Source organism: Stegostoma tigrinum, chromosome 12 (genome assembly GCF_030684315.1).
Source record: "Stegostoma tigrinum isolate sSteTig4 chromosome 12, sSteTig4.hap1, whole genome shotgun sequence".
Taxonomy (NCBI): domain Eukaryota; kingdom Metazoa; phylum Chordata; class Chondrichthyes; order Orectolobiformes; family Stegostomatidae; genus Stegostoma; species Stegostoma tigrinum.
In genome coordinates this window covers 579,452-594,739 of record NC_081365.1, presented here as the reverse complement: position 1 = coordinate 594,739, position 15,288 = coordinate 579,452, and the positions used below count along the sequence as shown (strand labels likewise).

Here is a 15,288-nt window from a genome sequence, read left to right as displayed (position 1 = left end):
GCTGGCCAGCCAATTCTGTATCCAGACAGCTAAGTTCCCCTGTATCCCCTTCCTCCTGACCTTCTGAATGAGCCTACCATGGGGAACCTTATCAAATGCCTTGCTGAAGTCCATATACACCACATCCACAGCTCGACCCTCATCGACTTTTCTAGTCACATCCTCAAAGAACTCGATAAGGTTTGTGAGGCATGACCTACCCCTCTCAAAGCCGTGTTGACTGCATTTAATCAAGCCATGCTGTTCCAGATGGTCATAAATCCTATCCCTCAGAATCCTTTCTAACACCTTGCAGACGACAGACATGAGACTTACTGGTCTGTAATTGCCGGGGATTTCCCTATTTCCTTTCTTGGAGAGAAATTATATTTGCCTCTCTCCAGTCCTCAGGTACGACTCCAGTGGAGAGGGAGGATGCAAAGATCTTCGCGAGTGGCGAAGCAATTGCATTTCTCGTTTCCCAAAGCAGCCGAGGACGAATCTGGTCCGGGCCTGGCGACTTGTCAATATAGTTCATTGAAAGCTTGTCAGAGGTAGACCGGGTGGTGAAGGATGGGGAATTTTTCCCAGGGATGAGGAACTGAAAACTAAAGGGCATACGTTTAAGGTGAGAGGGAAAGATATAAGAAGGACCTGGGAGAACTTCTTAAACAGAGGGGTGTGTATATAGATTGTGCTGCCAGAGAATGTGATTGAGGCAGGTACAATAGCAACATTTAGAAACCATTTGGATAGTTCCATGGATGGGAAGGGTTAGAAGGATTTGGGCCAGACGTGGGCAGTTGGAATTAGTGCAGTGGACACCATGGTCAGTATGGACCAGTTTGGGCTGAAGGGCCTGTTTCTATGCTGTGTTACTCTATGATTAAGTTGGGGGTGCGCGCAGTGGAGCGGTGGAGTGTGTTTGTTGTTCAAAACTGTGACTGGTTTCTCTCTCTCTCTCTCTCTCTCTCTCTCTCTCTCTCTCTCTCTCTCTCTCTCCCGTATGTAGTATCGGAATCCTGGAAACCCACTGGTTCACTATGATCAGACTGCAGAAGAGATTCTCAGGCAATGTGAAGGTATGAGATCATGGCAGTTATGGAATGGCAGAATCACCTTGACGTATCGCACTTGCAGCTGTTTATTGGAACATTTTTGCGTAGAGCCTAATTCCATAATGAGAATGGGGCAATGAGGTGGGGGTGGGGTGGATGGTGTAGACAGTGGAAGGGGATTTCTGGGACTGTGTTGGATTGGGAGTTGTGGGGGTAAGGAGGAAGTGTAAGGTTTAGGGACAAGATTGATCCTGGGATTTAGGGGAAGTAGGGTGTGATGGGGGCTGTTCGGCAGCAGAATGACATGGAATTGGGAATGAGGTCTCATTCCTTCTTCCTTTCTTTCAGGAAAAGTGGACATGTTAGTGGCTGGAGCAGGAACGGGAGGAACAATCACTGGGATTGCCAGGAAACTGAAGGAGAAATGTCCAGGCTGCCAGGTACGTGGTCAGGGCTCTGCAACATCGAAACCCAAGAATGGGAGGAGCTCATTCAGCCATTAGTGCTGCTTCACCATTCATAATGATCCTGGCTGATTTCTGTGCCAGTGCTGTATTCCCGTTTTCTCTCCATACCCCTTACTCCCTTTAAAACCTAAATATTTATTGCTGTCTCTCTTGAATGTATTGAGTGATTTGGTCCCCACAGCTTTCTGTGGTAGAGAATTCCACAGGTTCACTACCCCCCGAGTGAAGAAACTTTTCCTCATGGACTGTGTCCATCGACACAGTCTCAGGATATGGGGCAGACCATGTCGCCTGGTCCTGGATCCCCAGCCAGGGAATCATCCTCGCTGTATCGAGTCTAATCCTATTAGAATTTTATGTTTCAATCACATTCCCTCACGCCCTTCTAAACTCTAATGACTACATGCCCAATCGAACCACTCTCTCTTCAGGGATACTCCTGCCCTTCCTGGTATTGGTTGAGTGAACCTCTGCTGCACTCTGCCTCTTGTAATATACCCTTTATTAGGTAAGGAGACCAAAACTGCACATAATAATCCGAGGGTGGTCTCACCAAGGCCTTGTACAACTGCATTGACATTCCTAAGTCTGAACTTAAAACATCTTGTAATAAAGGCCAATATATCACTGATAGTGTCCCTGCCTCTGAGCCAGTGTTCAAGTTCCACCAGCTCAAGAGCTGTAACTTAATATGTCTGAACAACTTAAATAAAATTATCATAACATTTGCCTTCCTAATTGCTTGCAGCACCTGCCTGTCTAGTTTCACAAGGACACTCAAATCCATTTGCACATCCACATTTCCCAAAAGATCACCACTTATATAACATTCTGCTTTTCTTTTCTTCATACCCCAGGTACATAACTTCCAATTTATTCATTATTATGTTGTGTCCGCCATGTCTTAGTCCACTTACTTAACTTGTCTAAATCCCCTTGAAGCCTCCTTGCATCCTCCTCAATCTCTCAGTTTTCCATTATCAGCAAATTTGGAAATATTGGTTTTGGTTCCCTCATCCAAGCCGTCTATACAGTGAATAGCTTGGGCCCAAAAGTGGATCCACAATAGTCACTGCCTGTCACCTGAAAAATGACCTATTTATTCCCACCCTTTTTCTGTCGATCAGACAATTCTCAATCCATTCAAGTACTTTCCCCCTATACACATGACTTCTTATCACAGGTGTTATCCAAAATTTTCTCAATCTAAATATACCATGTCTGCTGGTTTTCCCTTATCTGTTTTATAGTTACATCCTCAGAAACACCAGTTGTAGAGTCATAGAGTAATACAGCACAGAAACAGATCCTTCAATCCAAGCTGGTCCATACCAAACATAATCCCAAACTAAACTAGTACCACCTGCCTGCTCCTGGCCCATATCCCTCCAAATCTTTCCGATTCACGTATTTATCCAAATGTCTTTTAAACCTGTTGTAACTGTAACTGTACCCAAATCCTTCACCACCTGTGGAAGTCCATTCCACATGAGAACTGCTGTCTCTTAAAATAAGAGTTGCCCCTCATGGATTCTTTAAATCTCCCTCCTCTCACCTTAAAATGATTAGTTAAGCATGATTTGTCTTTCATAAAACCCTGCCGGTTTAGTCCAATCCTGTTAATGCTTTCCAAATGGGGATATGGATCACGCAGAGGCCAAAGGTTTTTACGTTTCGAAAGGCATTGTGTGTCAGCATAGACTTTGTGGGCTGAAGGGCCTGTTCCTGTGCTGTACTGTTCTTTTGTTTAATTATTTGGTTATCACAGCTTTTGTAATACACTTGAGTGTTTTTCCCTGCTGATGGCAGGCTAACTGGTTTGTTACACTCTGTTGCCTCCCTCTCTTTTTATATCAGGTTACATTTCTCACCCCCAAGTCTGTGGGAACTATCCAGACTCTGCAGTATTTTCAAAAATGACCACCAATGCCACTGATATTTCCAAGGTCACTTCTTTTAATATTCTGGGATGTAGGTTCAGGCCCAGGGAATTTGTCAGCCGTTAGCCCCGTTAATTTCCCAGCATTGATAGCTTACTGATGCTGACTCCTTTCAATTCTGCCCCCTCTCTAGACCCTGGACTCCTTAATGTTTCTGGGATGTTTTTGTAATTCAGGCACGTATTCTTTAAATAGGAACCATTGCCTATTCACCATCAACGCCTTTAGGAAACTCATTGTGTCAGGGAATTTGGTGTCTTTTTTATCGATGGGATATTTATTACATCCTCACCTCACACTGTCTCTCAAAGAATTATTGCCTTCCCAACCTGCCCTAGATGGAGTGCTGTCTTCATTACAACTGAGTGTGTTGCTTCGCCATTTCAGAAGGTGATTAAAAGCCTACCACATTGCTGTGGGTCACATGTTGACAGGATGGCAGATTTCTTTCCCCAAAGGCTTTGGGTCCACTAGATGGATTTTTATAGCGATTGGTGACACTTGTCCTCGCCCCCATTTACTGAAGCCAGATTTATTTAGCTATGTTGGTATTTGAATTCCTTAGTCTGAGCATGAGCATTATTATTCCATGACACTGCAAGGATGTTGTGGGGGACTAGGTGAGGATGTTTTCTGGTTAAACATGTGCTCATCTTTTGTTCTCTTTAGATTATTGGAGTTGATCCAGAAGGTTCCATCCTGGCAGAACCTGAACATCTCAACCAATCGGATGTTAGCACATACGAAGTGGAAGGAATTGGCTATGATTTCATCCCAACAGTTCTTGATCAATCGGTGAGTTGTCATTTGGCCTGCACAGTTTTTCCCGGAACTAGGCCTCATCCGGACTTTCTCCAGTCATTTGGCATTCATGCTCCGGATAAGTGTTCAGTGCCCCAGGGCCAGTCTTAATACTTTGCTTCTTTAGTGATCTGGCCTCTGGTTCTAATTGTTGCCAATCTCCACAGGTTGTCGATAAATGGTACAAGAGCAATGACAAAGACTCCTTCCAAATAGCTCGTCAGCTGATCCGCGAGGAGGGGCTGCTCTGTGGTGAGAGATTGGGTGTATTTGTGAGGTGGAAGTGTGGGGTAGGTTCAGGATGGGAGCTGCCTGTTTTGCCTGGAAGAACATTGGGAGCTTCAGTGAGATTCTGGGATCAGGGTACCTGGGAGGGTATGGTGTGGGCGTTGAGTAGAGAGTGGCAATGTGGGGCTGGGAACGGGCTTGGGATCCTGGGGAGCTGGGCGATGACAGGGTTGGAGCACAGTGAGATGAGCCTAGAACTGAGCTGTCCACTTACGTTCCAGGTGGAAGTTCGGGAAGTGCTGTTTTTGTTGCTCTGCAAGCTGCGCGGGAACTTGGGGAAGGTCAGCGCTGTGTGGTCATCCTCCCGGATTCCATCCGCAACTACATGTAAGTTCCAGCCTCCACGTAACCCCCCTCTCAACCTCCAACAATGTCCCCACCCCACCACATGTCAGTCAGTCTGCTTATTACCTTCCCCATCACTTCCTCACTATTCCTTCACACCAAAGGGGTGGGTATGGGGGATGTTGAGGTGAGTAAATGCAGAGAAGCGAGAGAAGGACTGCTGTCACTGACATCATTCTGTTGCCAGGACCAAGTTTCTCAGTGATGAGTGGATGACACTGAAAGGATTCCAAGTGAGACCACCAACCTACTGCAAGAAACCCTGGTGAGAAAACTCATTAAACCCCCACTTGGGACAGGGTCTACTTGCTCACATGCGCATGAGCACACACACTCTGACCCTCACTGGGGATGGACAGACAGACACCGATGCATGCACGCCCGCACACACACTCGCGCTCTCTCTCTTACACGTGCACGCTGACCATACTGGGGATGGGGGGGCACACGCGCGCGCGCACACACACATACACTTGTGCGCACACGCACACACACACACACACACACACACACACACGGCACACGCAGTCAGTGGGGGATGGGCACACGCAGACACAGGGATGGGTGTGTAGATTTAGGGGGGAGTGGGTAGGTGTGGGGGGGCGGAATGGGCAGGCGGGTGCACAGACACAGGGGATGGGTGTGTAGGTGGGGGGGGGGGCGGAATGTGCAGGTGGGTGCACAGACATGGGGATGGGTGTGCGGATGCGGGGCGGGGGCGGAATGTGCAGGGGGGTGCACAGACATGGGGATGGGTGTGCGGATGCGGGGGGGGGGGCGGAATGTGCAGGTGCGTGCACAGACATGGGCAGTGTCACTGGGGTTGAGGATGACATGATGTTTGTACCTACATTCAGGTGGTGGACTTGCCGAGTTGAGCAGCTTAATGTCTTGCCTTCGCTCACGCTGCTGTCATCTTCCTCCTGTCAGAGGGCCATTGAAGTTCTTCAAGAGGAAGGTTATGATCAGGCTCCTGTAGTCAATGATGGAGGGTAAATGTTCAAAGAGCTGGTGTTTCTTTACCCCAGACTGGCTCCATTGCCCTGCTTTCTCCATGTTTTAGGATCTTTCTGCAATTCTAATGTGTTTCATGGTTATTCAGTTCCTCCCTGTGTAAAAACTGCAGTGAGTGAAGCAGGATCTCCTTTTCTCTGTCTCCTCTGATTCATTTTAACGTTGCTCCAACATTACCTGCCCAAGTGGACTGAGCTGTTTCTCCTCCTCATCAAAACTAACTCTAACCATTAAAACCTCTGTTAAATCTGGTCTCTGGCCTCTGGACTCTGAAAGCAGTGGTAATGGTCCCACAATGTGCTTCATCAGCCCTGAGGTAATGAACTGGAGAGTATGCCACTTGTAATCTTCCACACCTTTACTGCAGGAGTACACCAGAAATCATGTGTTGCTTTTCCTGCAGTCATCACGAAAAGTTGCAGGTTTTGAAAAGTGCATGGAATCTCCCCACTGGACCCGATTTTCAGATCCAGGTTAAACAGAAAGCATGAGCCAGGTTTCTGCACTTCACAAGGATTACTGTTTGCCAAAATTCACTGTAGTCCCACAGGGCCATAGCGCTTTTCCATCATTACAGAGTGATGACGGAGGGTCACTAAGCCTCAGGTGAGGGGAGAGGTTGAGAAGGAGAGTCTTTCATGGTAACCTCAGCCAGAACAAAAATTAAACCCACACTGTTGGCATTACACAGCATCAGTAACCTGCCATCCAGCTCACTGAGCTAACCATCACCCATTATCACAAGTAATTAGACTTCTGGCTCTAGGTACACAGTCATAAATTGTTCACATACAATGCTACAAATTTAAAAAAAAAACAAAAAACTGCGGATTCTGTAAATCAGGAACAAAACAAAGTTGCTTGAAAAGCTCAGCAGGTCTGGCAGCATCTGTGGAGGAGAAAACCGAGTTAACGTTTCGGGTCTGGTGACCCTTCCTCGGAACTCAACAATTTCTATTGGTTTGCAAGAGCCAAACGATGGATGGTTCACTTAAAAAAAAATCTCTGACCTTAACCAACTCAATCACTGCTTATGAGAACTGGTGAGGGAAGATGAACTGGTTTTGCTCAGGTTTCAAGTAGGTTTGACTACAGAGAACAGAGAAACCACTCCTGAGGTGCTTCTTCCCCTCCTGCTCCCAGCCTCAAACTGCTCAGTTACCTGACAACCAATCAGATAGTTGTTGGTAGGCAAAAGGCCTTTATCACCAATAACTGGGTCTCTGAGCTCCAGCAAATATACCCCTGACTGATTCAGCCTCTCCTGATACGTCAGTCCCTCTATTTCACAAATCAGTCTGGTAAATCCTTGCTGTACTCCCTTCATACAATCAAAACTACACACACACTATCCCAGGTATGGTCTCACCAAGGCCGTGTATAATTGCAGTAAGACATTCCTGCTCCTGTACTCCAATCCTTTTGCTGTGAAGACCAACATATCACTGCCTCCTTGCGCTCCCTCCCCCCCTCACAATTGTCAACATTACACTGCGCCTGCCATTTGTTTTCCCCCTCTCTCAGCCTGTACGCTCACTGCTTGCTCAAACTGCTGTAATGAAGTCAGGTGACTTTGTTTATCACAACATGTCAATAATCCTTTTTTAAAACAGGACACACTGTTTATAAGGATAAAAAGTGAAGCTACCCTGCCTTTACAGATTGCACATAGGTTGGTTTGTCAGGGCCAGCTCCTCCCACAGCAGGCTCCTTCTTCCAAGCTCTTCTGCACCATCTGGTCACTTCTTTTCTCCCCATCCATCCTGACTGCTCACTCCATGCACTCTGACCAACAATAAGCACTCATCATGCATCAACTCCAGACCCACTCGACTTCCATGGACATGTTCTTGGACCACAACCACAGAGCTGTGACTTCATGCCAATAGGAAACATTAACCAGCACCAAGAGCTGCTGCGGAGCCAACATGTAGGGAGTGATTGCACATGACCTAAAGCCATCTTTGGCACTTTGTCACGAAATGCTCAGTGTTCACCAGAGGCAGCAGAAAGGGTTCACCGTCTCTTCTTGGTTTGTTTATGTCGTGTGCTGTCCAACCCTCCTCTTATAGGAGAGTCCTGGACCAGGGACTGTAGCCTCAGATTAAAGGGGCACGATGAGAAGGAATTCCTTCTCTGAGGAGTGAAAGTCTACAAGGCACTGTGGGGGCAGTGTCCTTGTGTATATATAAGACTGAGATTGATTCTTGATCAGTCGGGGAATCGATGGTAATGGGGAAAGGACAGGAAAACAGATATGAGGAATGTCAGATCAGCCATTATCCTCAACCAGCCTGCTCCAGTTCCTATTTCTTATCATCTTATTGTTGCTCCCATTGTTGGATTTTGTCGTTTTTTTAATCTATTCTCACTTTCCCTGTTTGTGATATTTAAACATATAGAGTTTTGGCTTCATTGTGGCCTGGGAGGATGGGTGTCGGGGTCGTTGCAGCTTTCTGCTGCAGGCTGGTTTGCTGTTGGTCCACAGGCGATTATAGTTAATCCTGGTGATGTTTCCACCTTGTTAATCTGGGTACAGTGAACCTATCACCCATGTCATGAGTGTTGATACTGACAGAGGGTAGAGTCTCTACACATTGGTCCATAATTTTGGCCTTTCTGGTGCTTCAGCTCCTCACAGACCCAGGATTTTTTTTAATAAAAGCTGCCCACATGAACATCTGATTGGGAAGTCAGTCCTACACCATCTGCACCTCACACACAATGACAACACGTTTCAGTCCAGTCCCAGTGCTTCAAAACAAAATACTGGAGAAACTCAGTAGACTTTGTAGCGCTGGTACAGAGAGTACCTGAGAAAATGTTTAGAGGAAGCAATGAGGTCTCAATTCTGATGAAAAACACTTGAGCTGAAACATTAGATCTGTTCCTTATTCCCGTTTCAAAAACCGTGTACCTCTTTTCAGAACATACAATCCCTACAGTGTGGAAGCAGGCATTTCGGCCCATTGAGTCCACACTGACGTTTCAAAGAGCATCCCCACCCAGTCTGCCCCAGTCCCTGTAACCCTGCATTTCCCATGGCTGAGCCAACTATCCTGCATCTGACCCCTGTTTCTTCATTAATCTGCAAATCATCCTCCTCATCGTTTTGTAGGTCCCAACTCTTCAGGTCTTATGTTTGAAGTGTTTGGGCTGGTGGGGAGTGGATCACACTTGATGGAGACAGGGCAGCTGATGTTTTTGGGGGTGGGGGGGGAAATGGGCATTGTTCAGTTGGGGGAAATGGCGGGGGGGATATTTTTGTGGGAAGGGAAAGTGTCATGTGGGGAGAGTGGAATATGTTGGGACTGGGGTCATTGCCTGGGACATGCTGTCCGATGCTGTGAATGTTTTTGTTATGATTTTCAGGACTCTCCTTGGAGTGGTGTCTCTGAAACAGATGCTCAGCTCCATCGTGGCTGCAAAGGTTAGACTAACGGACCCAGTCACCCAGGTTCTCTGCAAGCAGTTTGGAAAGGTAACATTCTCTGCTGTGTAGATACAGGGCTTGGGGTCTCTGTTAGAATCTTACAGCGATACCACCCTAAGACAAGGGCGATCCATGAATGTGATCCAGTTGGTATCACTGCCATTCGTCTTTTTCCCCAATGCCCTGTTTTCTTGTCCAGTTCTCCTCCAGTTTGTGTGTGAAACTATTTCCATTGCCCTGGGAACTGAGAATCCTTGTACCTCACTGTGTGTGTAAAATAGAAATGTTTCCTCATCTTACCTCTGGTTCCTTTGCTAATTGTCATTAACATTCCAGCAACAGAAAAATGGTTTCTCCTGATTCACTCTATCAAAACCCTTCCTGACTTCAAACACCTCGATTTAAATTTCCCCCTTTACTCTACTCTGTTCTGAGGAGAACAATCCCAACTTGTCCTGTCTCTCCATGGCCCTGCTGCCATTCAAACAAATCTTCTGTGCAACCTCTTCAAGAAGTGAACATTCTTCCTAAATGATGATGCTGAGAATTAGACAGGTTACTCACTCCTCAGGTCTAGCTCATGTTTTTTAAAGATTTAACTTTACTTTGTTTTTGTGTTCAATGTTTTCTGTTGTGAAGCCAGCGTGCTGGATGGCATTATTAGCTACGCACTGAGCCTGTCCTGCTGCCTTCAATGGTTTGTGAGAACATGTCCCCAAATCTCTGTCTGTGTGTCTCTCTCTCTCTCTGTCTCTCTCTCTCTCTCTCTCTCTCTCTCGTTCTCGCTCATTGTCTGTCTGTCTGTCTGTGTCTCGCTCTGCTTCAATACCCTCTTTCTCTCACAACTGTACTTTTTAAATTTTGCCTGTGTTTTTTTTATCAAAGCAAGTCACCACACATTCCTCTCTCTTGTGTGCCTGTCTGTTTTCACTAGTCCATGTCCTCCTCATTGTTTGCTACATTTCGGAGTTTTGTGTCATCATTATGGGTGGTTCTTTGTTATCAGGTGGCCACCTTGCAAGATCTGGTGCTGGACATGCTGAACAGCCAGACAGCTCTTCCCATCGGTAGGAACGATCCGGAGGGTGGGGTGGGCATTGTTTACTGGGGCATGAGTGGGGATGGGGTCAAAAACAGCACGGGGTTAGACACAGTAAATTTCCAACTACTCTGCCCCCATCAAACACTCCCAGGACAGGGACACCACAGGGTTAGGTACAGAGTACAGCTCCCTCTACACGGTCCCCCATCAAACACTCCTGGGTCAGGGACAGCACGGGGAAAAGATGGTTTGGTATGGGGTTAAAATGTGAGGCATTGTCACTTGTGTAACTTCTCCTGACTAGCCTACTGCATTCATCATTTTACATTTCCTAAAAAAGACCAGTGTCTAGAACCAGGGATATGGGGGCATTCGAATCACCTACAATCAACAAATTACTGACTTCAAACCAGAACCCTACAGCTCACCCAATACCCAATGCCCTTACAATATCCTTGTTAACTTACCCCAAAACCATCAGTGGCAGGCCTTAGCTCTAACACTAAGATTACCGTTTTTGGTTAGGTTTCAGGTATTTTAGAAAGTTTTTCACCAGCTGTGAAAGTAGAAGGTAAAATTAGTAGGCTTGAGATGACATGGGAATTGGGGTTGTTGATAGTGAGGAGGATGGTCTCAGGCTAGAGTCTGATATCGATCATCTGGTAAATTTAGGCAGAGCAATATCAGATGGAATTTAATCCTGACAAGTTGGAGGTAATGCATTTTTGGAGGTCTAATAAGGGAAGGATATACACAATGAATGATAGGTCCATAGAGAGTACTAAGGAAGAAAGCGTCCTTAGTGTACAGCCCACCTATACTGTCAGCACAGGTAGACAGGGTGGTGAAGAAGACATAATGGATACCTGCTTTCATTAGCTGGGGTGTAGAATATAGGATCAAGTAAGTCTTGTTACAACTTTGTAAAACATTGGTTAGGGCACAGGTAGAATGTTTTGAGTAGTTCTGGTTACCACATTATTGGAAGGATGTGACTCTCAAAGGAGATTCACCAGGATGTTAGGTAGCAAGGTGTAGAGCTGGATGAACACAGCAGGCCAAGGAGCATCATAGGAGCAGGAAAGGCTGATGTTTCGGGCCTAGACTCTTCGGAGATGAAATGTCTCAGTTGTGAAGCGAGCCTGGATAGGCTGGATTTATTTTACTTGTGGTAGAAATATGGGATACGCTGCCTGAGAGCGTGGTGGAGACAAGTATTCTCACAACTTTTAAGAAATGTCTGGATGAGCGTTTAGAACGTCGGGCGTAGCGGGTTATGGACCAAATGCAGGTAAATGGGCTTAGCAGAGTTTGGTGTATGTTGGTCAGCATAGACATGTGGGGCTGAAGGGCCTGTTTCTATGCTGTATCACTCTCTGACTCTTATAGAATGGAGGTGACAGAAACTCCAAGGTTCAGGCTCTGGCGTTTTGCTTTGTGGCCTCTAAGGTGTGCGTTTATACTAAAGATTGAAAGAGTCAGCAGGCTATTGAGCTTGATGTCTGTGACACACTCTCAAAGACAGTGTGGTTTATTAGTGTCATTCATGGACTCCCCCGTCCTTTGGGGGAATTGTTTTAGACTGTCTGATTCTCCAAATGTTCATGATTATCTGATTGTAATTTTGTGTTTAGGTTAAGAGGAGTGATGACCTGGGAAAGCTGTCCACTATCCTGGAGACTGATGCATTTGCTCTGATCGTGAATGAGCAGGACCAGTGTAAGTTATTTTGTTCAAACCTCTCCAAAGTACAGACGTTGCCCAGAGTTGTTGGGATTAATCTCAATCATGTTTTACAGCTTTGAATTAGGATTGAATCTTTCAGACAATTATTTCCCATGTTAAATTGCGGCACAATTTAGGGGCGGCACAGTGGCTCAGTGGTTAGCACTGCAGCCTCACAGCGCCAGGGACCCGGGTTCAATTCCATCCTCTGGTGACTGTCTGTGTGGAGTTTGCACATTGTGCCCGTGTCTGCGTGGGTTTCCTCCAGGCGCTCCGGTTTCCTCCCACAGTCCAAAGATGTGCCAGTTAGGTGGACTGGCCATGCTAAATTACCCGTAGTGTTCAGGGATGTGTGGACTAAGTCGGTTAGCCATGGCAACTGTGGGGTTATAGGCATAGGATGGGATGCCTTTCGAAGGTTTGGGGCAAACCCAATGAGCCAAATGGCCTCATTCCAAACTGTCGGGATTCTACAAAGTAAAAATAACCCACTGCCAGGTGAGATTTAATGACTTCCTTTCAGTTTGGGTCAGACAAAAAAAGCAGTGTTGTTCAAATGAAGAATTCCATGACACACAGCGACCTGTGTGTTCCACTAAATGAATCTCAAAAGTTTAGTAATTCAGAAGACAAATACAAACATATGAAATGGGCCCCTGGAACCTCCTCCATCATTCAATAAGATTGTGGCTTATCTGTTGTTTCATGTTCCAGATTCCTGTCCACCCCCAATACCCCTGATATCCCTAGGCCAACATGAATTGACTAGAATAAAGTAAAAATACTTTGGACGCTGGAAATCTGAAATAAAAACAAACTTCTGGAGAAATTCAGCAGGTTTCGATAGCCAGAGACTTTTCCCCAGGGCAGGATTGACTGCCACGAGGGGTCATAGTTTTAAGGTGTTAGGAGGAAGGTATAGAGGAGACGTCAGAGGGAGGTTCTTCACTCAGAGAGTTGTGAGCGCATGGAATAGTTTACCAGTGGTAGCCGTGGAAGCAGAGTCATTAGTGACATTTAAGCGACTGCTGGACATGCAAATGGGCAGCAGTGAATTGAGGGGAATGTAGGTTAGGTTATTTTATTTTTGGATTAGGATTATTCCACGGCACAACATCGTGGGCTGAAGGGCCTGTATTGTGCTGTACTTTTCTATGTTCTATGTCTGGCCGCATTTGTAGTGAGAGAAACAGTTGATGTTTTGAATCTAGTGATGACTTCTTCAGAAGCGTAATACTGGACTCAATGTTAATGTTTCTCTGTCAATAGATGCTGTCAGACCCGCTGAATTTCTCCAGAAAGATCACTTCTAAGAATTTGTCCACCTCCAGTGTTGAAATGTTCAATAACCCTGCTTGCACTGCTTTTAAGTCAGAATGCCCCAAAGTGTCTGAACCCCTGAGAGAGAAATTTTTCTCCTCGTCTCTGTCCCAAAAGTGTGACATCTAATTTTAAAATACTGCCCCCCTAGTTCTGGACTAACCATTCGGCCCATCAAGACTATTCAATTTGTTATACACTTGAATCAAATCACTGCTCAGAAATCTGAACTTCAGTGGAAAAAAAAATCATTCTGTCTAACCCTTCCTCCTAAGACAACCCACTTAGTCTGGATATCAATCAAGTAAGCCTCCTCTGAACTACCTCTGCTGAATTCACATCCTTCCTTAAAATAATGAGACCATGAATGCACACAGTATTTAGGATGTGGTCTTACCAATGTCTTTCTCTGCTTTTGGATCTTTCCTATCAAAGTGAACAATTTTACATGTTCCTACGTTATACTCCATCTGTGTCCATGACTCCTTAATGGCTATCAAATTACATTTGTTGATGTCAATGTGCACAATCAGCTTGTTTACCTTATTATAAATATTATGTACTTTCTGATAGCGAGTCTTTTGATTTTTTTAGTATCTTTGTACCATCTCATAGTGTTGAATGTTGCTGTATTCAAAGCAGGTTCATTCAACTGAAGAATTCTATGTAACTAGTTTCTGTGGTGTAGGTGTTGCCTTATTAAGGATTCAGCGAGTTGGGCCCAGTAACACTCTTAGCTAACTCCCACCTTATGCTGCTTCTTTCCATATGTCCTCACAGTCTTTCCCTGTTTTGGTTTCCAGCTCGAGTGGATGGTATTCACGGTAAGAAACTGACTGTACTTGGTGTTGTGACAGCAGTCGATCTACTCGGCTTCATCAGTCAGAAGGAGATTGTTTTGAAATAAAGGACGGATTTCCACTCAGCAGACCTTTGGGATATTGCCTGGTGTGGAGCAGGAGGATTTTTTTTTTCATTTAGCTGCTCTGGGCTCTGTTCTCCTGCACTCTGTTCAGTGCTGTGTTTAGTTTGTAATACCATGCTGTCTCCTTATAGTCCTCAAAAGGCTCACCTCAACTTTGAATTCCAAAATGTTTTTTCAGAAGGTGTTTTTTTAAACGATACCTCAAATCATAGATATATAAATGTCTCAGGTCATTTGGCCCGTCAGATTTATGCTTCATGACATGTACCTATGCTAATGTTGATGATTAACTCTCTATTTAATGAGCTTCCCTCTGAAGGTATCAATTCTGTTCTCTGGAGTTTCTCATACTCTGTCTGATCAGTTTTCAGTGAATGATCATGATTCTGTATTGTCACAGATTGATTTTTCTGACTAGGTTAAAGCTGTGATTTAATAAAGGAATATTTCAAATGCCCCTTTCAGTGAATCGCTTCTGCTTTGAGGATAGAGAGAAAGGGGTCAGCCCCTGCTGCTAATTTTGGGAGGATGAAAGGCCATGGAGCTGGGCGACTACTCCTTTTTGACCGCTTAATCCCATGAGGGGCTTGCAATGTTCCAGATAATTTGCTATCCTTCAGGAAGACCTTAGAGACATGAATCATTTTGAGTAATAACAAATCTGGGTGGTCAGCTGTAAGAGCATGATTACGAAATTAAGGCTCCCATTCTCCATTTTAATGAACCTATTGACTCATAATGACACTTCCAGGGCAAATGGGTCACTAATGTGGCCCTTCGGGCCCAAAGTTAGGGACACTATCATTGTGCCATGACAGTCCTCTATTCCTGCTTCTATTTGGTATATTCTGACAAATGAATTGCACCAAGGACCATTTTCTACATAAAAAATCAATCTGTCTAAATGCTAGACCTGATCACCTACACCTCTAGAAGAGGTGGCTGCGGAGA

The 15,288-nt window shown here is 45.3% G+C and overlaps 1 protein-coding gene across 3 annotated transcripts in view; it reads left to right on the top strand.

The window, feature by feature from the left end:
* cbsa (cystathionine beta-synthase a) overlaps positions 1-14,794 on the top strand; it is a 28,186-nt gene extending 13,392 nt beyond the window's left edge. For 2 of the 3 annotated variants that reach the window (XM_059650062.1, XM_059650063.1), the window contains exons 5-14: positions 992-1,061; positions 1,386-1,477; positions 4,114-4,239; positions 4,413-4,497; positions 4,755-4,860; positions 5,066-5,143; positions 5,736-5,870; positions 9,265-9,373; positions 12,002-12,086; positions 14,216-14,794. In XM_059650062.1, the coding sequence (XP_059506045.1) occupies positions 992-1,061; positions 1,386-1,477; positions 4,114-4,239; positions 4,413-4,497; positions 4,755-4,860; positions 5,066-5,143; positions 5,736-5,870; positions 9,265-9,373; positions 12,002-12,086; positions 14,216-14,319 (990 nt within the window). In that variant the 3' untranslated portion in view covers positions 14,320-14,794. Of the gene's footprint in view, positions 1-991; positions 1,062-1,385; positions 1,478-4,113; positions 4,240-4,412; positions 4,498-4,754; positions 4,861-5,065; positions 5,144-5,735; positions 5,871-9,264; positions 9,374-10,331; positions 10,393-12,001; positions 12,087-14,215 lie in introns of those variants that run through there. The other variant, XM_059650065.1, reaches the window with a different exon arrangement.
* The last annotated feature ends 494 nt before the right edge of the window (positions 14,795-15,288 follow it).